Source organism: Rhinopithecus bieti, unplaced genomic scaffold, assembly GCF_001698545.2.
Source record: "Rhinopithecus bieti isolate Rb0 unplaced genomic scaffold, ASM169854v2 scaffold_17882, whole genome shotgun sequence".
NCBI lineage: Eukaryota > Metazoa > Chordata > Mammalia > Primates > Cercopithecidae > Rhinopithecus > Rhinopithecus bieti.
Genome location: NW_016809462.1, coordinates 1,654,942 through 1,680,158, shown reverse-complemented (window position 1 = coordinate 1,680,158; position 25,217 = coordinate 1,654,942). Strand labels below are relative to the sequence as shown.

Genomic DNA, 25,217 nt, shown 5'->3' with positions numbered 1-25,217 from the left:
TGCAGTGAGCCGAGATTGTGCCACTGCACTCCAGCCTGGGCAACAAGAGCAAAAGTCCATCTCAAAAAATAAAAAAAGAGAAAGAAAACACAGCAGGTTATTCACACAGGTCACCCATGCTGAGATTAGGACTCTGAGCAAAAAAGGAAAATGCAAATTAAAAAGCACTCAGGAATACTTTTATTTTTAAATATAAGCCCATTTTAGAATGTCTCACATTCTACTATATTCTCTGTGTGAAGAATAATTATGAAGAAAACAAGATCACATTTTATCAGTACTTACCATTTTCTCCCTCCTCATTTTCTTTCCATAAAACACTCATTACATGATGAACATAATTATAGAAAAGAAATAGGCTCACATTTTCAAGGGCATCCATTGCTGCTCCCATTTCCGCTTGCTGAATACTATTACATAAAATAAAAGTGAGATACACTTTAATTTCAAGATTTTTTTTTTTTTTTCAAAAAATGCAACTTATGGTTACAAATTTTTCAGGCTGATTTTCACGTTTGGTGCATAAAATCTCCTCTGATTACTTCCACTGTCACACACTGAATTGCACAGATAGGAATATACACAAGAGCATGCAGAAATGTCGTTGATTTGCACAAAGCCTCCTTAAGTTATTCACTCCACACTTTAATACTGCGATAAAATGCCTTCCATTTATATTAGGTCTGAAGTATTTCATACTTAAGTTTGAATACCCTCACTGTAAAGTTTAAAGAGGAAAAGAATAAAAAAAATATATAGACAGGTTTCAGATCATTTCTCAGTTTAAGAGTATAGACTGGAGGCGCTTCAAAGACAAGGGGATGGCCGCGGCCGCGGTGCGCTCAAGCCTGTAGAATCCCCAGCACTTTGGAGGCTGGAGGCGGCGCGGCATCACGGAGGTTCAGGAGATCGCAGGCACCATCCTGGCTAACCACTGTGAAACCCCTTTCTCTTACTAAAAAATACAAGAAAATTACTAGCCGGCGCGATCGAGGGGTAGGCCGGCGGCGCTAGCCTCCCAGCTACTCGGGCAGGCTGAGGCCAGCGAGAATGCGCGTAAAACCCCGGGAGGCGGAGCCTTGCAGTGAGCTGAGATCAGCCACAGCACTCCAGCCCCGGGTGACAGAGAGCGAGACTCCGTCTCAGAAAAGAAAAAAGAAAAAAAAACAAAACAAAAAAAAAAAAAAACAAACAAAGGGGATAATATACATAATTCTTTTCACCTAAAGATACTAGCATTTCTACACAGCTCAGGTGAGTAGTAGTAAATCAAATGTCTAACAGAGCTGGGCACGGTGGCTCATACCTAAAATCCCAACACTTTAGGAGGCTGAGGCTGGGAGGGGGGACCACTTGAGGTCAGGAATTCGAGACCAGTTTAGTTTGGCCAATATGGCAAAACCATCTCTACTAAAAATACAAACATGAGCGGGCGTGGTGGCGTGTGCCTGTAATCCTAGCTTCTCAGGTGTCCGAGGCACAAGCAAAGGTTGCAGCGAATGGAGATCATGCCACTGCACCCCAGACTGGGCAACAAAGTGAGACTCTTATCTCCAAAAAAAAGTCTAATGGCTGTATCATGTGCAACATGACACATCTTACATGCACAGCTTGCATCAAAGTGCACTCTGCTGGGTAACTAAAACTAGGCAGGCCTTCTTACCAGGTAATGTGGTTTTCTCAAGGTAGCTAAAGCCCCTTACACAATGGTATTCCCATTGTCCAGGGCTGATTCAGGGCTTGGCTTTGAGACAACTAATGTGGGGACATTAATCCCTGGAATTCACTTTGCTACTACTCTTGAACATTTTCTTCTCTGAGTTGAAAAAGACATGATTCCGTTTGGAGATACCAGCTAGGGAATGAGACACACAGAATGTTCATTAAAAGCAATTCCAGGTATTTTCTTCTCATACCTTGGTCCTTTCCCACAGCCTATTCTTTCTCCCTTGAAATAAACAGCCACAGTGTAGGTTCGGGCATGGGATGGGCCCACTGTCTGCAGAGTCCTGAAAGGGAAAAGAAAGAACATTTATTATGGTAAAGTGTTATTTGTCATGGTTACTATGAACTATGAGGAAAACCATGTACTTACTGCCTAGACAGAGGAAAGTAAAATAATAGGAAATGTGAAAATGGCAAAAGGTAAAAGCGTAAGTTTTGATTTGCTAACCTGACAAATATCGAGAGCATTTGAAATAGAAATTCTTAAAAATTCTGCATTGCATTTTAATATTTATTCCCAAAGTAATAACATCCAAAGGCTAACAGTGAAGTATAAAATATTTTTAAAGAGTTTCTAAGTGTGCATATTCACAAACTTTTATCATGAAAAGAGCTCCAGTCTATTGTTTTTCAGTGCTAATCACAGCCTAAAACAATAAATATTGGGGTAATACACTTCAAGCCACATCTAATTGCTTTCACATTCTTTATGGATTCTTTCTAATGTCTGGTATCTTATCTAAAAGATCAGAAAATATATTTAATTTCTGAAACATCTGAGATCACTTCAAAGGTATGCTTTAATGCCAAGTACACAACACAATCACCAAAAAAACAAAGCTCCAGGTACTCTGGATTTTAATGACATGGTGCAGATTTCAAATGCAGTAAAACTGATAACTTCATGGAAAAGGGAAATTAAAAGTAGCCAACAAAGATAATGGAATGAACATAGTAATCTTAAAAAAAAAAAGAAAAAAAAAACATGTAAAACAACCCCATGATCTTGATAAAAAAGAGCAAACTCATCTTGTACTTTCATTTGGGGGATTTATGAGAAGGGAGCATAGCAATTTCCTTTGTGTTCATACGCTCCATGGGATGAATGCACGAGTCGCTTCTTGAAGGTAGTACTTATTACAGTGATCATGCCTGTGCTATGGAAAGTTTAGCATCCTCATTTTATTTATTGAACCTTAATTATCACTCAGATGAGGAAATGCTATGAGCCTTTCATAAAATACAGTTTGGATATTCATTATGCTTATTAGGCACATAATAAAGTGCTATTTCTAAACATTTGGGGCTTTTTTCCCCCAATAAATAAAGGAAACATTGTTTAGCAGTGACAGCTTCTTGGCGTAATTTATAGTAGCTTGCTGTGGGGTGACTCAACCTCTTCTCCTGGCCTTCGTTTTCTTTAGCAAAAGGCCTATAAAGTGTTGTGACTGTTAAATAAAAACATGTGAAAAGATTGAAAATTCCCAACTGCCAGTCTAATGTTTTTCCTTGTGTATTCTGAAATTTGAGAAAGTCCAAAGGGGAGCTTTTACTCCATACAGAACACACACACAGATGTGTGTGCTTGCAACTGTGTATGCAGCCACCTGGGGTGAAACAGTTTTGAAATAATCTTTAAACATCCTTAAAATCACATACCCAGACAATACCTTGAGATGCAACCCACCTATTTCAATAATCCTTTCATTTTATAATTCCACTTTGAAAGCATCTTCTTAATCAACCTATGTGTGTCTCAAGATACTCTACTTCAGAGCTGAACCTCCTGTTTTCATCAAAACGGGTATTAAGTGGTGTAGTGACCCACTACTTAACTTACATTCCTTTTTGATGACTTTTGGCTACCACTCAAAGGATAAAGATACTCAAAGTACGTGATGGCTTTTGATACACATTCTGAGAAGAAAAGTTCCAAGTTGAAGCTAATAGGGGTTCAGGGAAAGTGCAGAGAGGCACCCAAATATTGATACAAATAATCATACATGATCTTCTCATCTGGAGGCAGAGCCCGGCAGAAGTTACAAGCAAGAAGACAAATATACAAATGTATATAAAAATCACTGAATCCAAATTTTCTTTTCGATCTCATAATCTTAGTTTGTCTCCCTCCCAGGCAGTAGTTACAGAGATTTTTAGGAATGGGAGAGAGCACCGAGATAATGGAGTGGGACCCACTTATTACAGCTAAGACTGAGAGCCCCAGCGAGTTTCCCTGTGGGGCCCAAAGTCACACTGACAGTCAAGAAGTCTCAACCTGGGCTCCTGTCATGATCACCCCTCAATGACTGGTTCTTCAAGGAACATGGAAAGTCAATTCTAGGCATGCTGGATCCAACCAATGGCCTGCAGGCAGCAAGTACTTACTTGTACAGAGGAATGTCTGGCTCTTTTCCTTCTGTTCTAAGTGTCAAGCAACACTGCTGAAGCTGGGATTTGGGGTCATTCCAATCCTGATTCAAAATGAACTCCTGTGGAAGTCCCCCAAAAACTCATTAGTAACGGGTTCTGGAATCACCAAACATAAAGCAGACCACTAATTCAAACTTTATATGAGCTTACTTTCAATCGTGGAAAGAAGCAGACATTCATGAAAGTATGAACATATTCCAAATCCTTATCAATGTACAGCGCTGCAATAAATGCTAGGGAAAAAAGGATACTTTAAAATAAACCACAATCACTGCCATTTATCAGAAAGAGTAAGAGACCTAGACTTTTAAGCAAAATTTTAGTAACAGTTTCAACTTCCAGGCCCTCTTTGTTTTTTAGCGTTACCATTTCATCTTTCCCCACTTTTTATCATTAATATCAGAAGCAGCAAGAGATATGTAAGATGCAAATCATAGAGTACAAAGACCAAACTGCATTTAGCTAAGGGCTAAATGAATAGTTAGTCTAAAAGGTACACAGAATGCCGCTGTATATCAGGGAAAACATGCTATCTGAGCACCCAACCCTGTTCACATCAAATAAGTCAAAATACTACTTGAAGATTAGATATGATGCCAGAATATGCACATTCTTGGGTCTGGTCACTGTCAACACCAATCCTGAGACCCCCTGTTTTATAAGGATTCTGTTAAATTTCATGAGCAGAAATGGGATAATTTATAGATTCAATCTGCCCAAAAAGAGAAAAACTTAATACTGATCTTAATGACAACAATATGTCAAATGTTGGCATGAATAAATGGTGACCCCCTAGGATGACTTCATTTAAAGGTTCCTCAACAAAGCAAACAAATGGTACATTTTCAAAAGAAGGAATAAAAATAGCTTTCATTGAGCTAAAAAAGAAAAAAAAGTGAGAATGATCTCTCAATTTAATTTTATGTGATTTTCATCTTTAAATTACTTTTCTTTCATTGAAAAAGAAGTTCTTTTAAGTTCCTTGGTCGGAATGCCTTTGCACTTTGTAAATAAGCTGGTTTTGCATGGTAGACTTTGATACTTGAATATAATTCCAATTGTCAAAAATACTATAACATTAAAAAAGAAAAAAGTTCTACGGCTCAGTGAATGGCCCACTTATTTTGAAGTAATACAAACAATACAACTATGTGTATAATCCTTTCATTAACTATAATAGGATTATTTACAATGCTACCAGACCATATCAGAAACTGCAAAAGATGACATTTGTCCGCAGAGCTTTGCACTCATTCAAAACAATGGATAATAGTTTTAGTATTTAGTGAATAATTTACCCTTCTTTCTTCTGTGCCCCTATATGAAGGCTGCTGGGTGGCAAAAAGGCTCTGATTCACAACAACTGATCTTCATATCCTATTACTGTTTCACACAAAGGGATGTGGTAGCTGAGTGTTAGGATGGAGGGGTATGTGTTGGGGGTACCACTGAGCATAGATTGAATATAAAATTCATTATTCACATGTCTTAGTTTCAAATTATTTTCCTTCAGAAAAGCTTTGGTAAAAGCATAAATAAAATTAAAATAGCAAAAAAGGTTTCTTTAGCCAGAACATAATAATTATGAGGAGGAGGACAAATACAGTTACTTGGACTTAAACTCTGAACCTGAAGGTTGAGAGAAAAGTGTGTGGCACTCACATTCCAAAAGGTCCGCCAAGGTCTTGGTGCGAAGGGCCACGGGCCTCTTGGTCTTGTCGTTGGTTATGGCGTACTCCTGCATGCCCAGCTCCTCCGCTACCTTGGCCTGAGTTCTATTATTCACCAAAGAGCTTCGCAACAACTGCCCAAAAGGAATGGGGGTACATTGAGAACACATTTCATTTCTGACCTCTCTTATTCCTGGGTTGGACCCAACCAGCCTGAGAGGATCTCACTGACGGGGACACCAAAATAAGTGAGGTCTAGGTCCTCAACCATCACCCAGATGACAGTGATATGCTCCATGCCCGTCTACCTTCTCCTTAGTAACGTGTTCCACTCTGCTATCCTGGATTTTTACCTCACTAACATAAATGGCTCGTTTACTTCTTTAGGAGCAGTGGGGCAGGGTTGTGCGGGGGGCAGGGATGTATAGTATGACTTAAGGTCATAGCTTCTAATAAGTTTAATGCTACTAAATGAGGAAGCATTAAGAGTTCTAAAAATCAATTTTATTAAAATATAACTTACATTCAATAAAATGCACCCATTTTCAGTGTACAGTTAGATGAGTTTTGAAAACATGTACATTTTTATCACTCCAAACAAATTCCCAGCATCTCCATGCAGTGAATCCTTCCCAACCCCCGATCAGGCAAACTCGGCCTGCTTTCTGTCACTGTAGTTTTAAAGGATTCTTTTTTTAAAGTCTAAAATAAGCTTCAAGTTTCATGGCACTGATGCTAATTTTGATATTATAGGACGTAAGTGAGGGTTAAGTAAATATTATGAAAAGATTTAAATTATTTACATTTTTACTTTTATTATTAAAGATTTATGGTATCTAGTTTGAGTCTCAGTTTTCATACTGATATCCTTTTTTTTTTTGAGACAGGCTCTTGCTCTGTTGCCTAGGCTGGAGTGCAGTGGCGCTCCATCTTGGCCCACGGCAACCTCCACCTTCTGGACTCAAGCCATCCTCCCACCTCAGCCTCCTGAGTAGCTGTGACTATAGGCGCTTGCCATCATGCCCAGCTAATTTTTGTATTTTTTTGTAGAGACAGGGTTTCACCATGTTGCCTAGGCTGGTCTCCAACTCCAGAGCTCAAGGATCCACCCACCTTGACCTTCTAAATTGTTGGAATTTACAGGCGTGAGCCACTGCACCTGGCCCATACTGGTATCCTTTGTTTCTAATCAAATTAAAATATAATTTTCATATTTCAACTTTAGGAATTCAAAACAAAAATTTCTACTAGGAATTTCATCAGACAGCTAAGAGTCCTCCAAGAATTATCCAACTAGTAACACTATACGCTGCATGAAAATTATGCAACGAATCCATTATAGAAGTGTCCACAAAACAAGTATGGTTTAGGCATTTAACATTCATTAACCACTCATGAGGGAAGAGGAGAGGAGGACAGCTGGGAGCAAGTAAGTACATACAAAGATGGGAACTCACCAAACAAAAATGGAACATAATCATCCCTGATCTCTAAGATTTGGGAGAATAATGCATCTACAACTACAACTTTTCTTAGAATACATATAACAAATTCTTGGTCTATTAAAAAACTTCCTGCTAAGAAACATTCCTGAAAACAGGGACGAGGAGCAGGAAGCAGCTGTGAGTTGTGCTGGTATTCCACTCCCTGCTGTTCCATGTTGCACTTTCTTTATTAGATGCAAGTTTTATGCTCTGTGGCTCCATGGTGTCAACAGAGCTTATGAAAATCAAGATTTATTCTCAGTGTCTGATAGTGAATCCTTGACAATAGATAAATAAGAAACAATATGTTCTTAATTTGTCTGACAATGATTCATGAAGCAGAAATATAACTTGATCTTCATAAGCCATGTTTGCTGTTGAATTTCAGACTATTATTCTTTGCCTGTCTCTGCTTTCTTTCCTCCTCCTATCTCCCCCTTAGCCCCATCTTTTCTTCAATATAGAGTTTCACTGAAATTAACATCCACAGAGGAGCTGAAAATGAAAAGGCTAGCATGTAACATTAATAGAAGACCCAACCAGTAAGGAGCCCACTAGCCTAATATCTTGTAATTATGGAATAATTGAGCTGAAAGTGATATATCTTTTTTGGTTTGGATTTCAAATGGGGATGGGGAGCTTTCCTAAAGTAGAGGCTGTGGGGGAATAGGATGGCTACTATGGGAACAAGGCTATGCTGAATAAGTTGGGTCCTCTCCGAATACATGCTGCCGGTATGGGAGGAAAACTCTTTAAGCCATGTACATGGAATGTTCATGCCTCAGATACAACAAGCCCGACGCACACATGAGCACACACAAATTATGACACATCACTGGCTGCCAGGCCCCAGCTGCCACCTTCCAGTGTCAGGGCCCCTCACTCAGTGCTGTACTGAAGGGGAAGGAGGAAAGCAGTGAGGATGGAATCAGAAATGCTTCCAGTTTTATTTCAGACAAGCCCTGACAGGTCTTAAAGCAGAAGGGTGGCCAATAATAAGTGAGATCTGTAAGTTTTTGCCAAAATCCCAGAGGCTGAACCAAAAGTCAGTGGGGGAGAAGGAAGCTATACATCATCCATATTCTCATCGTCAGTTTAAATTTAGAAAATGAGTTGAAAAGAGAGAAGACCTTGCTCTTTACCTAGACAAGAAAGTCTGAATGGCAGTTCTCTAAATGACAACTTTCATCCTTGTCCTTTGCTGAACTCTACTTCATAATGAATCATGTTATTTGCCAAAGAACACGACCCAGGGGGATCAGCAAGAAAGAAAACCTGAGGTTACAGCAGTTCAGTGCACCAGTGGTGCAGGCCAATTACAAGCCAGGCCCTGTGCTGACAGCTGAAGATCCTGAGAGGAGCAATGTGCTGCTGCTGCCCTCAGAAACTGACACCCTCCTCAGAAGTCACATGCAGACCGGCTGTTGCAATGCACTGTGGTGGCCGCAGTGCCAGCACAGAGACTGCAGGCATACACAGGTGCTCCTCTAGACCTCAGCCTTCCAGGGAGGCCTCCTGGAGGAGGGCTGACATTTGAGTAAAAGCATTTCAGGCCCTCATTTCCCTGGCTGTAACACCAGAATCATAAGGTGCTTCTGAGAAGCTGGTGCCCAGGCTTCTTTCAAGAACCAACGAATCAACATTTCTGGAGATCTAACTTTTGAAAAGATTCATGTAGGTGGATTCCAATGAACACAGAACTGAAAAAGACTGAGTCAGCCAGTTGAGAGAAGGGTGGGAAAGGGTTTCCAAGGAAGAGAGAGCACCTATGGCAAATGCAAGGGGTCATTACACAGCAAGGTGACTGCTAGGTGGACCTGCAGGGGAAATCAGAGCCAGGTGAGGAGAGCTGATGCAGTGAGGCTGGCAGGTGATGTAAAGAAGCCTGAGCTTTCCTGTAGGGGAAGAGGAATCCCAAAAGGTATCAAATGGGGGCAGTTGTGAGGTAACTTTTTTTTATTTTACAAAGATTATTTTGGCAGAAGGATTTAAATGGGGGCAAGACATGAAGTTGAAAAGCCTGTAGATGGTGACATTATAAATTACTATTTTACAAAGAGGAAATATCTATATATTTTAGTGGAAATCTAGAAAATAAACCTTAAGCACCCAATTGAGCAGAAAACAGTTATCAGACTATTTTGCAAACAATGCCTTGCATTAGAGATAGCAAAAAGCAAAAGATTTTGCACCAAGTTACCTGGGTTCAAACTGTGGCTCTAGCACTTCCTAGCTAAGTGACCCTGTCTAAGTTATTAAATCTCTCTGAGCCTCAGTTTCCTCATCTATAAAATGGAGAATGTAGTGCCTAGCTCTCAGGGTTGTTTTGAGAATTAGAGTGAATGACATATAATCTAACTACAATGACTGGCACATGATAAACACAACAGAAATGTTAGCTGTTGCTGTGTTACCACAACAGCATCATCACAATTAGACAAAACACGTTTGCTCTTCTGTTATGGGGAAAAGTTTCTAGAAAATTCCAAGAATTCCTCTGAATTTGTTTTCAATGTAAAATGTTTTCAATACCTGTCCTGTCCACTCACTGTCCTCAAAATTCCCCCATTTTACCAGGTGCTAACCTGTCCTTAACAACTTCTTAAAAAATACTTCCAAAAAGACAAAGTTTAATTTGAAATCACCAGAAACGACTAAGAATGCTATAATTAAAGCTCTCTGTAAACCTGAGAAAAGGACTGCTGATTTCCTGGTGCAATGTCACAGACCAATGTAAATATCCCAGATCTCAAACTCTGGTATTGAGAATCCAGGATGTTTTCTATTATCCCAGCATAGCAGTCTTTCATCATTACTTTAAACTTTCATAAGAAAGAGATTTATTCGTTTAAATAAAACATACATATTGACAATCTTCCTTCAAGTTCCCTATTTCACTCTTGAATCTAATCTAAAGAGAAAAACCACAGTTGGCGGATGAGCTACCAAAGAGGGCCACCTAGTGTAAAATAAGCAGACTGTGATTTATTATTTTGAGGGCTTTAATATAAGAACACAGGGTGAAAGCAGAATATACTATTGAAAGTGACAGTGATATGCCACACAGGTCTATTATACCGAGAGTGGTCACCAGATGGTCTCCATTTCCCGTGATAACTAAAGAAAAGGTACATAAATGCTAGCAGGCAAATACAGGTCAGATACAAAGAGCCAAATTATGTCAGTGACAGAATCTTCAAACAGGAGGCTGTGGAATCTATCTTCTCAACGAGATCTTTTAGATAAAATACCTGTTTGTCTGAATGATTTATGCTCAGTGCTGTGTGGAAGCAGCAGGGCAGGATTAGATCACTGGTTCTTGAGCTTTGTATCTGTAATCCTTGCTCTCTTTCCCATTATCCCAAATCATTAAAAACAAACAAAAATTGTAGGTTCATCACCACTATAGTGCATGCCACCATTGGTTACAGTGCCTTGCACACAGTAGGCATGGAGATTAGCAACTATTTTTAGCACACAGTAAAGGCTAAGAAAAGAAGAATGATACAGAGGAGAAAACTCCTATGGCTAAAGATTTCCAAGTGTTACATGACAGGCATCCTGGCCTGTGTAAATACTTTCTTTGAGGCATTCTCACAGTTTATACTTTGACCCTACTGCATACACCATCCTAAAAACTAAAAACTTCAGCATATGAAACAGAACTTCTTCCCTCTATAGTCCAATGCAGACTCAATTATCCTAGAACAATTGGATAAGCCTAACACTCCTTCCCGAGTAGGCCTTTTTGAATAGCCAACTTACAGAACAGAATGTTTTTCCCCATCAGCATTCAAACCTTGACAACCATATTACATTTGCTCAATTGTCCTTATTCCCTTTAAGTGTGCAAGGGAATGGCTCAAAGCTAATTAATGCCTCCCAATGTGAATTACTGTAGCTGTGCTCTTTAATCACAATAATGAATCATTTGCCATCCCCCCACCAATCCAACTGCAATAAGTAATCCTCTCCAAATTTTAAATTAATTTTAATCCTTAGACACTCATAAGTCAGTCCTCTGCTTCTTCCCCTATACATAAAGCAACAGTCCACTTCCCTCCAGTGCCACTGCCTCTTCCCTCTTGACTTAGCTGACTGCACAACTGTCACTCTTTTATTTATTTAGCAAAGATGTACTGAGGCCTATCATATGCCAGGATGAACAAAAACATGCTCTCAAAGAACTTCTAGTCTACTGGGGTATGCAAAGTGAAGTTAAAGGCCAGGAAGGAAAACAACACAGAATTTTGATGGGGAGGGGGCGGAGGGATGGTCAGGGAAAGTCTCCCCCACATCCAGAAGTCACACCAGAAAGGACATCTAAAGAAACAATAGAAGATACCAGGCACATGAGAGTAAGGGCTAGAACAGAACAGCTTCCAGGGGGAGGAAGAGCATACACGAAGGCCTGCTGGCAGGAGAAGGCCTGGAGAAATGCGAACAGCAACCCAGTACAGAGGTGCAGAGCGAGAAGAAGAGCCTGTGGGCAGGCGGGCAAAGCCAGACCACCCAGGGCTTTGCCTGTTCTTTAGAAACTATCTGAAGAGTGACCGGGCGCGGTGGCTCAAGCCTGTAATCCCAGCACTTTGGGAGGCCGAGACGGGCGGATCACGAGGTCAGGAGATCGAGACCATCCTGGCTACCCCGGTGAAACCCTGTCTCTACTAAAAAATACAAAAAACTAGCCGGGCGAGGTGGCGGGCACCTGTAGTCCCAGCTACTCGGGAGGCTGAGGCAGGAGAATGGCGTAAACCTGGGAGGCGGAGCTTGCAGTGAGCTGAGGTGGCACCACTGCACTCCAGCCTGGGTGACAGAGCGAGACTCCGTCTCAAAAAAAAAAAAAAAAAACTAAAGAGCAACTGTAGAGAGTTAAGCTGGGATAGGATGATCATTCAGTCAAAGCATTCTTGCTGAGCACTGATATGCCAGGTACTTCCCAGGAACCCAGGAATCAGGAATGGAGAAAACAAACAAAAATCCTGGCCTTCACAGAGTTTACACTCTGATGAGAGAAGACAGACAGTAAACAAGTACATTACATACTATATGCTAAGGAGGAAAAAGACGAGAGGTTCCAGGCTGAGGAGACCTGCTAGGGACAAGGGGAAGCAGTTTTCTATTTATTCAGAGTAGGTTAAGGAAGGCTTTATTGATAAGATGACATCTGAACAGAGACTTGAAGGAGGTGAGCAATTTGGCTGTATAGGCTACCAGGAGAACAATACTGCAGCCAGATAAAATACACGTGCAAAGGCCCTGGGGCAAGGGCTTGCTTAGTGTTCTGCAGGAGCTGGCATAGAGGCCAATGTTAACAGTCTACGAAACAGTCAGAAACAGGGAGCCAGTTCATATAAGGTGACTGTAACAACATTGTCTTTTACCCTTGAGAATGGGAAGGTTTGGGAGGTTTTGTGCAGAAGAGGAATGTAATCTGCCTTCTCTTTAAAAATGATCCCTCTAGATGTGCTGAAAATTGACTAGGGCCCGGGGGATGAACCAGTTGGGAGGTTGTGGCTAATAATCTGAACTACAGTGGCTCAGACCAGGTGATAACAGTAAAAGTGGTCAGAATCTACACAGAACTTAAAACAAATTTACAAGAAAAAGGAAAGAGAAAAGGCCAAAGATACAAATTAGGAAGTAAAGATGTATTCAAAGCCATGAGACAGACAGAATGAGATCAGCAGAAGTTGACAGAGAGGAGGTCTGACAACTGAGAACTGGGCCACTCCAGTGTTAATAGGTGGGGAGAGGAAGAGAAACAACCAAAGGGGACTGAAGATGAATGGCTGGTGTCGTCACAGTGTAGTCACTGTAGATGAATGGCCAGTGTAGATTTGTTGTGAAGAGACTCCTTTGACTGCAGCATGTAAAATGGATTGATCAGGGGCATGAGTTGACATAGGAAGACCAGGGTAGGAAGCTGCAAAACTGACTTCACAAAGGCCTGAGATCTGGGCCTCTGGAAGGATTTCTGCCTGAGAGGCTGTCCATCTCTCAGAATTCAAAAATGCCAGTAAGAACAGCAAAGGCAGGCTTTTCAAATATTAGGATACATCCAGGAGAAACCTGGGGACTCCAGGAGCACCCTCCACTCACGGGACGATGCTGCACTGCCTGGTGTTTTGCATGAACACAACCTTCAGATTCCTATCCTTTACAATTTAATAAACGTCACTTCTTTCAACTGGGTCTCTATCAATCACACTGTGTGTGTGTGTGTGTGTGTGTGTCACACACAGAGAGAGACAGACAGACAGAGGAGAGTCTTGCTCTGTTGCCCAGCCGGAGTGTAGTGGTGCAACCACAGCTCCTGGGCTCAAGCGATCCTCCCATTTCAGCCTTCTGAGTAAATGGGGCTACAAATGCATGCCACTCTACCAAGCTAGTTTTTTTATTTTATTGTAGAGATAGAGTCTCATTATGTTGTACAGGCTGGTCTTGAGAACTCCTGGGCTCAAGCAATCCTCCCAGGTTGGCCTCCCAAAGTGCTGGGATTACAGGCATAAGCCACCATACCTGGCCCTTGTGATGTTTTGATAGTTATGCAGAAATTAAATTGCAGTGGTCCAGGTGAGTAAGGATGGTAGGGAGGATGTGGGTGACAGAAAAAAGGTCATAAGGAAGAGGATAAATTAAAGAAATACTTGAGGAGTAAAACTGTCAGGGCTTGTGAATGGACTGGGATATAGAAAAGGGAGATAGAGAGAGGCATCCAAGATGCCTCCTAGGTTTCTGACATGCAACACTGAATGGGTGGTGCCACCGTTCAATTAGGGAATACTGGACGAGGACCCAGGCAGGAGACTATAAATTCGGTCTTACATGTGTTGAGACATTGAGAAGGCAGCTAGGGCTGGAACTCAGAAGGCAGACAGAATTGAAGAGATCAGTTTAGAAGTCATCTGCCAGTAAGATGAAACTGATGACATACATTGAAAAGACTGGTAACAGAGATTAAAAAGAGAACATGGCCTAAGAGTGAGTGTTTTAGATATGGACTGTTTATTAACCATGAGACTAAGATGTGTCTGCAAAGCAAGCTGAGAAAGAGTAGCTAAAGAGGTAAGAGGAAACCTAGGAAAGTGCATCATGACAGAAGCCAACAAAGCTTGTATTTCAAGGAGGAGGGAGCAGCCATGTTAATGCTGATGGGAGTTGGTATCTGTTAGAATCTGCGTTTAGCTTATTCTTTGTCTTGCCCGCAGATCTGCTGGTCCTGCTGATTTCTACCAAAGCATTCTGTGAATATAATTCAAAAAGCCTTCACATAATTGTATCATTTGTCCACACCATTCTAATAAGCTAGTCAGAAACTTTCTAATGTTAAGACAGCAGGGCTGTTAAATTCATTTTGGATAAAACTACACTTCTGGCATTGCCGTGATTTTGAAAAGAACACAGAACTCGAGTCTCTCATCTAGTCCTAGTTTTACCTTTCTCTAGATCATGGGCAGGGCTCATGCCTTTCTGAGTTTTGGTTTCCTTATTGTTCAATGCTGGGGGTAGGGGAGTGGGGTGGGAGGGGAAATGTATGCAGTGAGCAGGTGGGAAACAATAAACTTCCCATCTCTGTAAGATCCTAGAGTTCACAGTTAATTTTGTAGGAATACCAGAGGAAATGTGTGTATTTAAAGCAAACATTTTCAAAAGTGGCCTTTATAGGGCCCTAAGACAAATTACTACTTCAAACTATTTAGTTGGTTTGGCCATTTCTCAGGCCAACCAGATACTCTGACACGTATGAAGTGTCAGAGGATATTGAACATGCAATTTATTGTTTTTCTAATGAACAGTGAGATACTAGACAACAGTTCATTTCTAAAAAATGTTCACATTTTCTTATGAATATTGTCATGAAAAACTCTTTCTTGTCCACCTAAAACAGTTAACTTTAAATGGTAATCAAACTGTTAATATAAAAAAGAGTACTGCTGATTCCTCAGCACTTATGATGGAACTCAAGAGATACTCATTGAGTGAATGAATGCTAGGCTTAGAAATTCCACTGAAAAATGACATCTAAACAGCCAGGTCACCATATTCTCCCTAGTTCCAATATTTATGTCTCGCATAAACTATTTCCAGGGCTCACAGTTACAAAGATGAAATCCAATTCTATTCAAAGCAGAACACAGGTAAAAACCGTAGAGATGCAAAGTTTGAAAGACTTGTTATCTGCTTCAACATAATAAAGACAGACTGCAACTAAGTATCTTGTAGTGTACCAATATTTTTCTTTGCCCAATAAAGTATTTGCTTTCTCAATGTCCAGTCCTCAAGAGACTTCTCAAAGGTTACTCCTTGTGCCTTAAGAGATTATCATGACCTCCTTCTGGACGTTTTGTTCGCCATTTCAGGATATTATTGACTGGTTTTACAAAGTAAAAAAAAGTACGCAGCAAATAAAAAAGCTCACGAAAGTTTTATAAAATGAAACCAAAATTAAGAGGCATGGGGACCATTTCACTTTGTTTACAAATCAAACTTGTCTCTGTAACTCCCTTTCAACTCTGCCATGGTCTAACCAAACTAAGTCCCTACTGCATCTCAGTCTTCTCATATTTTTATGCCATGCCTTTTTGTTCTGCAGTCCCAGTGTGTGTACTGCCCTTGCATAGACATTTCTTCCCACCAAATCCCAATGGCCAAATCCCAACCGTCTTTAAAGCCTCAAACATCATTATACCCATGAAGCCTTCTCTGAACTCCAGAGAAGAAACCTCGTATTTTCCTAAACTGCTCAAGTGCAGCAATTTACCTAGGCTTCTTTATAATATTTAACATGTTCTACCTTGCATTTAGTTATAGTAACTTATGCTTTCTATGGTTCCAGGTTTATACATGTGTATCTACATGTATAAACACATGCTATATATAGAGTATAGTCTTTATTTTGTGGTTATTAATTTAAGCTTTAATCTCTAATAATTTTTAAGCTCCTTGTAAACAGACTTGGTGTCAATTTATCTTTGCTCCTTCCATGAGGCCTAGCTCAATATTTTGCAGAGTAGGCAGTCAGTAAATAAAGGAGTATAAAATGAGCTCTCATTGCATATGTCCTTTGTATACAATTTGCACAATGAAATGAACAAAGCCGTATGATAAGCTAAAGTCACTAAGAGTAAGAAATCAATCACATAGATATATGTTTGACCCCTCTAATCTTCACTCTCTTTTACAGCAATCTTATTGGAGGAAGTGATTTAACAAACTCACAGTTAAGTGTCCTTCATGATGATCTGGGAAATGAATGAATAAGTACTCTGTGGCTACCAGTTGCATTATGGAGTCACCTAGGAATTCCATTCTCTGATTGTGGCCTCTGGAAAAAGAAATATCAAAGTAAAGAAATCAATAACCATTTAGGTTTTCAAAAAACACACCTAGAATTTTAAAAGGCATGACTTAAAAGACAATGTGTTCATTTTGTTTTAAAGCACAAAACCAAATACAATTCCCTAAGGCCCCTCGATTGAGAAGAGATCTGAGTTAATATAGGTTGAGTTTTAAAGAAGAATAAAGTGAATATTATCTAAGCATTAAACGATTGCCAAAATCAAGACTGGTAAACACTGCCTGGTCAGAAGCTGAAGAGCATAAATTGAAAAATCAAGCATAATACAAACAACAATCTTGAAAGAAAGCAAACAGGTCCAAGAATTTTCTTTGCTAAACTTATTGAAATATATACTCTGGCCGGGTGCAGTAGCTCATGGCTCTAATCCCAGTGCTTTGTGAGGCTGAGGCAGGTGGGTCACTTGAGCCCAGGAGTTTGAGATCAGCCTGGCAACATGAAGAAACCCCATCTCTACAAAAAAAAACAAAAAAACAAACAAACAAAAAAAAAAACACATACATACATACATACATATATAAATTAACCATATATATATAAATTAGCCATATATGTGTGTGTGTGTGTGTGTGTGTGTGTGTGTGTGTGTGTGTGGTGTGTGTGTGTGTATATATATATATATATATATGAATTAGCCAGGCATGGTAGCACACAGCTACAGTCATAGGGGACACAGCTATAGTCCCCAGCTACTCAGGTGGCTGAGGCAGGAAGAGTGCTTGAGCCCAGAAGGTCAAGGGCTGCAGTGAGCCGTAATCATGCCACTGCATTCCAGCCTTGGCAACAGAATGAGATCTGTCAGAAAAAAAAAAAGAAAGAAAAAGAAATAACATACTCCATTATTCAAAGCTGGAATCCAAATTTAAAAACAAAAAAACTATGGTAATCTTTCATCTTTACAGTTTAAAGAGAGTTGGGAATATTTGGTTTGGAAGAGGGGAGTAAAAAAATGAAGAAAAAACAACCCCAAAGAAGTAAAATTTTGCTTATTTTCTTAATTGTTTCACTAGCTCACCTTCAAATCATTCACCTAGAGCAGGGGTCAGAGAGCCAAATCCAGCCCACGGACTGTTTCTAAGGATAAAGTTTTACTGGAACACAGCCGTGTTCACTCATTTCCATTTCATCAGTGGCTGCTTTGATGCTACTACGGCAGAGTCGAATCACTGCACACAGGCCACATGGCCCACAAAACCTAAAATACATAGTATCTGTCCCTGCTGGGAAAAAGTTTATACTTTCTTCACACTTCTCTTGAAACTTCACAGGGAAACCAAGATGCATGACAATGGAACCAACAACATTGGACTGGAGCATAACCCCGGGTCCACACTGGGGTCTGTCTGCTCACCCATCTCACAATGTGACTTTCCTGGAAATATATTTTAAATCCCAATTCCTTCGAAGAGCATGCTCCAAAGGTCTGGGACTGCCTCGTCTAAATGGTCACATTGGGACAACATGAGAACTTTTCACTCACAGGGTCAGATGGTTAAATCCCACAGTTCTCAATGTGAATGCCCTTGCCAGAAGTCGAACATGAGTAAAAATTACTCCAATTGCTTCTTCAAACTCAGTAAGTTTTTGTAGAACCGGAGAAGTTTCAATAAGTTGTCGATCAGTATTTGGCTCTTGTAGCTACAGGAAAATAGAAATAAATAAAATCATTTTTTTCATTTTGGTTATAAGTGTAATGATCAATTCTAGGATGGTGTTTTGTAAAATTCCTTCTCCCATAAGCAAAATTTCTGAAATGCCAATAAAGCACGGAAGTTCCTTTCTCATCTTTTTGAATGGCAAACAAATCTAATATTTAAAGAAGGTTCAAATAATATTTTCCAATCTTCTATCAAATTTCAAGGCCAAGTACTGTACACAGATAGTTCAGAATCCCAAGTATTATACTAACTCTCCAAGGAGATGCAAGCTGAAGAACAGCTGGTAGAGAATATATATATCTAGTAAAACAATGGTTCTCAAACTCTAGCATGCATGTTAAATGCAGTCAGCTGGGCCCTGTCCCCAAGGTTACTGATTTCCTATGTCTGGAATCAAGACTGGGAATCCACCTTCCTGACATGTTCCCAGGTGATGCAGATGCTGCTGGTCTGGGTCTGTCCTTCAAAAACTACTGCATTAAAGTAATTTGACTACTGTGTTTTCTAGGGACCAACCTATTTTGACAATGAGAATCATTAAAACAGAATTCAGTGTACATTGGAGATTATTATACCACTAGACAGGTGGTGCTCCAACAATGAGCCTTTAACAACTGGCAGAGAGCAAATATGAAAAGTGTGATTAAAATGAACATTTGCAACAACTTTGGGCACTCATGTATTAGTAAAACATTTTTAAAGTAAGCTGAATTAATGTCATTTCTTACTGTAAAGCCTCTTATGAGAGTTCAACCACTACTGATTATTCTTACATTTATTTTATATACATATATAAAAATATGTATATGAGGATACATATGCATGTTTATATATATGCATATATCCCAAAGTAAAACGAAATAAAAGCAAAGAATAGTAAGAATTCTTAAACCATCTGGGGAAATAGGTGTCACCACCATAAGTAGGGCTTTTAAATTCCAAAATCTTGATTGAAAAGCTATCACATTGTACTCATTTTTAAATTTACAGTAGGTTTTATACACTCTGAATTGAAGCTTTACATTTCTAAGATCCAGATCAGATTATACTTTAACAATGTTAATTCAGTATTTGTTCTACTTTTTTAGTATGCTCAGACTTGCTTCCATACTATTAACACTTTCCCTGCAATAGCAAGTGTGTAGATACACTGGAGTCAACATTTTACACTTTGAATATCACCTTTTGGTGGTGGTGGGGCATCCATAACTACACAGTAGCTCTTCCTTCCTCGTTGAGGGAGGATGACTCCCAGTGCTCCCCCTACCCCTTTCCAGACCACATAAACACAATGCATGGGTTCATTCTACTATTGTTCCAAAGTTTCCCAGGTCTGACACCTCAGATTAAAGGCATAATGCCACTGAAGAGAATCAAAAGATAAAAGTGGGAGAGGAAAAAAAGGCAAAGGAAAGTAACATGAATAGTTGGAGTCATAAAGCTCACTGCAGACAGGGAGGTCATACTTACTTGGAGTGGGTGGAGAGGATAATTGAGCCAGACTTCGCGCAGGTCCTGGAAAATGGAGTGATGCCTTTAATGCTCAAGGGAGACATTTAACGCACTCTAGAGTACTAAATAAAATGTCTTTATTTGAAATACTGAACTATTTCAGAAGCTGACTCCACTTATGGCAAATTCAATAGTGCTGGCAAACTAATTTTTTTTTAAGTGTATTCACCACTCAAACCGCCTGTAGTGACTCTAATTAGCCTATTAAGCTAGGGGGAAAAAGAGCCACCTCTAGTCCCAGAAGTCAGACACCTTTTAAAACTAAGTTACACATTTGCTTAACCTAACACACTGCACTAAGCTGCTCTTTTAATCATATTTTTTTCTTACCATTATCCAGAAATGTGCATCAGCTGTGCCTTTTGTAATTAAAAATAATTTCAAATGTCTTTATTTTAGGCACTAATTCATCATCATCTGAGCTATTTTAAGATGGAGTGGAAAAGGCCCCATGTCATCTTCATAAGAACTTACATTTATGAGATCATGCTTTTACAGTGGGTCACTACAAATCCTCACTTGAACTACTGGAATGAGTGAATTTTATGGAAACGCCTAGTACATTACTTTATCCACTGAGTTAAATCTAGAGGCAGTTATAAGGAGAACTTCCTCAGGATTAAAGTGCTTTTCCTTTAGTTTCAGACTCTAGGGAGCCTCTGACTGAATTTACTTGCCGACCTTGATGTTAGATTTCTGAAATAAATAACAAAAAAATTCTTTAAGAGGAAACTTAAGTTGTTTTTTTTTTTTTTTTTTTAAGAGGGGAAGAAGTATAGGAAAATTTAGTACCACTTGTAACACACAGGGTGATAAAGTAAAATACCTAGTATTTCTTGTACAACTGATATCTTAATAAAACACACTCAGGGTGTTTTTAACAATATTTTTAAAAAGCACTTAAACATCAAACTTTCTTTGGGGCACTTTAAAGGACTTCTTTTAACCAATTCAGAAATCTTTCCTTTGAAATCTCTGTAGTGCAAATTATATTGATTGTTCTTACCTTCTTACAACTTTCTCTCAATACTTTTTTTCTTCCTCCTTTTACCCTAAGTGGACATTTATCAAACTTCAGCCCCTTGCCTGACCTATTCATTACCATTTCCACTGGAGAATTCCACTATTTTCAATGCTTTACTACTTCAGTTTGGATTACTCATTCATTTCTGCTGCAGCACTGACGTCTTACCTAAGCTCCCAGTCCATAACTTTAAAGATCACATGTGTACCTATTACCCCATATGGAACATGACCAAATGATAACTTTTCACCTTTCTCCTTAAACTAGAGCAGCTGTTACAGAAGATGGCAGGCTCAGGAGTCAAGCTGCCTGGGTCCAATCCTGATTCCATCTTGGCAAATCACTTAACCTAAGCTTCCATGTCCTCAAGCTTAAGACAAAGATAATTGTAGGACCTACTCAAGCTGTTCTCTGACGAACACCCTGAGCAATGCACTCGAAGCTGGCCCATAGAAAATACTACTGTTAATAATGATGACAACAACAACAATGATAAACAGCTATCTCTTCCAACCAACCCCATTCTCCAAGGCTCAAAATTCCCAGGGATCTTGATTTACCTTTATTCTATCGCCTTCATGTCTTATACTCAAACAAGACTGTGATTTCTCCTTTCATGTCTGCTGCCACCCATCTTGGTGTAATAGCGTAACACCCCATGACCAGACTAATGCACCTGTCCATTTCCTCTCATCTACCCCGTAGACACTGAGATAGGGTTCTGCTGCACCTTGGTGTCAGGGATCTAGACTGGAACCCCAGTGCTACCATTTATTAGCTCAAGGACCTTAGGCAAGGTCTCTACCTTTAGCTGGCTCTTCTGGAAAATATTCCGATAAGGTCATTTGTTCATGCAACATGTTTTTACTGAATACCTAGCCCTGTCCTAAAGGGGCCTAGTGAGAAAGAATGAAGGTAAGTAAGTGCAATTTAATACATTGTGGTAAGTCTCATCATAATGAGATAAAAACATGTAAGTGCTAGGAAAACTGCCTGGAGGTGTCAGATAAAGCTTCAAAGAGGAGATGACTCTTCAGATGTGTCCTGAGAATATGAAGATTTTGGCCAATCAGTAGAGAGTGAGAATCAAAAACGGGGCACCAGAAACATACAAATAAGAAGTCTTAAAGTACATAGGCACGAAAAGGTGATTCCTAGTGAATGGCGCAAAGAGGGATTTAAAAAACAGCTGAGAGTCAGATTATGAAAATTATTAAATGCTACGTTATGTAGTATATAGAGCTTGGGAAGCTGTAACCAAAGATTTTAAGCAAGAAAGGCCATAACCAAATCTGCATATTGAAAAGAAGACAACACTAAATGTGGTATGAATGATGGACTGCAGCAGTGGGAGATAGCAGCCGGTTAAAGAGTTCAAGTGAGAAATGAGGAGGACAAAAATGAAAGCAGTAGGGTAGCAATTCAAGAAATATTAGGATCACAATTGATAGAATCTTGCAATTGATCAGATAAGAGGAGAAGAAAGCTTAGGGACAAAAATAAATCCTAAGGTTTCTGGTTTAGAAGATAAAAATAAGGAAGGAGGAACATGTTTGGGGGTTAAAAGTGATGGGTTCAATATTACACATGTTGAAATGAGGTATCTGTGGAACACCGATGAGAAGGTGCCCAGGGGCAACTTGAAAAGACACTTTTTCCTATTTCTGGAGCTCCAGAGAAAAGGTACTGGTACAGATAGGTAAAGAAAAAAGGTGTGGAAAGCAGGGCATAGGAAAAATCACATTTTAACACCACTCTTTCTAAGCGGGCCATTAACATAATCAAAATGAAACAATGGATCTGAATGTACTGGGTCAAACATGAAGGGTTACACAAAGACCAAAATACAAAACCAGCAACACTGGGGCTGAAAGAGTAAAACTCAGCTCAGGGTGAAAAAGAAAAAAACAGCCCTGCTGTTTACAGAGGGCTGAGCAGACAGACATAGATAAAGCCAGCAGCAAAGTGAACAGGAAACAGTTTCCCTCAAGGTCTTGCAGCTGCTGAAAAATGCCATTATGACCCTCTGACTAAGGATCACTGCAGACACTCAATCTCCAAGCAGCCCTTGCCTTGTGACAGCACCCAATCCCAAAGTAATCTCTTGCTGCTCCTAAACTGGCCACAGCCAAGAACCTCCTGAGAATTATTCAGCACCAGCCCAGGCCTCACAAAGGATGTCTCTCTTCACCCTTACAACACAGCCAATCCACCTGACTTTGTTGCCTACAGGTTTGTCGCTGGCTGTCTTTGGCTGATTAGGCTTTCATGACGCCTTATTCAAAAAAGAAGTACATTGGTTCACTAACATCTCTCACATGCTACAACTAATAGGTGGAAACCAAAATGAAGATGTCAAATGAGTTAGTGTCCAAGTTTGTGTACTTCAAAATGCTAAAGAGGAACACCCATACATTGTGAGCCTTGTACAGTTTCACAAAAGACACCCTAAAACAAATTCTGAATCTCAACCACCCCATTTGTAAGATCATATTCAGACTCTGCTTTTAATCCAGTCATTTACCCACTTCACTCTTCTAACAAATATGTATTAAACGCTGCACATGCCAGCATTGCACTAGGTACTGGAAACACAAGATAAGCTCACTAAGTAGACAACTGGGAGAGAGGCAGTTTAAAGAGAAAAGAATCTAAACACCGACTGATGCAATTAAAGACGACAAGTAGAAAACTGCCGCAAAACAGAACAACAGAACATAGTGGACTGGGGATGCAGGTAAGATGGGAGAAGGGGACAGGGAAGAGGTCGGGGTGGGGGAGGGAGTCTAACGGGTGCTGGGGGACACAGAGGCAAGACGACAGGAAGGAAAGAGAGCAAAGAGGTTGCTGAAATGACCCACAAAAGGTGAAGGCCAGAACAAAGAAAATTTAAGATTTGAGAAAAGGTCTTAAAACACAAACCATCTGGTACAGATGCAAATCAAGATGCACATGTGTTTAGATGTGCAGGACAAAAATGGGAGACACAGAACATCTGTAGATAATCTTCCCATAAGGAGGAAATTCACACATAAAATCATCACATATCTCTAGAAAACAAATACAAAATCAAATTCTCAGATATGAACATTGTCCAGGTCATATTTTCCAAAATTATTGATCCTTTTTTAAAAAACTACCCAAAGTAATACAGTAATAACGTCTGACAGCCATTTAAGCTGAAGGTTTCACAGAGGCTTAAAACTGGCTTCCCGTGTTCTTTATTGCTCCATGAGGGCTATTTCATTCAATTATAATGACATTTCAATTTGGAATACAGAGTTGCTTCTCCCTTTAAATGTTAAATTGACTTGTTTTGGTGCAGAAAGCATCCAGTGTGCTCTATTATATGCAGGATTAAAAAGGTATCTCTGGCAATATTAATAGCTTAATATTTAAGTTAACAACAGAAACTATTTTAGAATCTATCATTTTTTCTTAAACTACAATTTGCTTTTTAAAAAAGTACTTTCATACTCTTTATCCATAGCCCTATCAGAAACTCCCTATGAACTGACTTTTAAAAATAAACATTTATCTAGTCTACATAATTTACGTAAAAACAAATCATACACAGAAAAGTCAAAAGGCTATCACTCCAACTAAGCCTGCATGGGGTAGATACCCAATGATTCTAAAATATAAAATCGTAATTAACTTCAAGACACTTCAAAATGAAGTCCTATTACATTTGTATCCATATTTTATTTATAAGTGACCATGAGGAAAGACAGGTTTCAGGTGAAAGAAAAACTCCTTGTGTAAAGGTCCACGGAACTTTCCATTTGCAAGAGTTGAATAAGCCATTTTGGTGTACTTGAAATGTCCCATCTATGGTAGATCTGACTATTTTGTTTTCCTATATTCTCTTCAAATTACAAAGACCAGCTGAATAAAATTTTCTGTAATGACACATAAAAAAATCGAATGATTCCATAGAAATACCGGATCATTAATCAATACAAAGAGAGGGAATCCTCCCTAACTCATTTCATGAGGCCAACACCATTCTGATACCAAAGCCTGGAAGAGACACAACAAAAAAAGAGAATTTTAGACCAATATCCCTGATGAACATCGATGCAAAAATCCTCAATAAAATACTGGCAAACCAAATCCAACAGCACATCAAAAAGCTTATCCACCATGATCAAGTGGGCTTCATCCCTGGGATGCAAGGCTAGTTCAACATACACAAATCAATAAATGTAATCCAGCATATAAACAGAACCAAAGACAAAAACCACATGATTATCTCAATAGATGCAGAAAAGGCCTTTGACAAAATTCAACAGCCCTTCATGCTAAAAACTCTCAATAAATTCGGTATTGATGGAACGTATCTCAAAATAA

General features: G+C 39.5%; 1 protein-coding gene across 1 annotated transcript in view; it reads right to left on the bottom strand.

Annotated features, from left to right (window-relative positions):
- Positions 1–25,217, bottom strand: part of DROSHA (drosha ribonuclease III) — a 140,759-nt gene that overhangs the window by 4,300 nt on the left and 111,242 nt on the right. Inside the window, exons 28-35 of the mRNA XM_017889448.1 lie at positions 19,799–19,843; positions 18,151–18,308; positions 16,532–16,637; positions 5,818–5,959; positions 4,306–4,388; positions 4,111–4,214; positions 1,917–2,009; positions 365–410 (exon numbers count right to left, since the gene is read on the bottom strand). Of these exons, the coding sequence (XP_017744937.1) occupies positions 365–410; positions 1,917–2,009; positions 4,111–4,214; positions 4,306–4,388; positions 5,818–5,959; positions 16,532–16,637; positions 18,151–18,308; positions 19,799–19,843 (777 nt within the window). The remainder of the gene's footprint in view (positions 1–364; positions 411–1,916; positions 2,010–4,110; positions 4,215–4,305; positions 4,389–5,817; positions 5,960–16,531; positions 16,638–18,150; positions 18,309–19,798; positions 19,844–25,217) is intronic.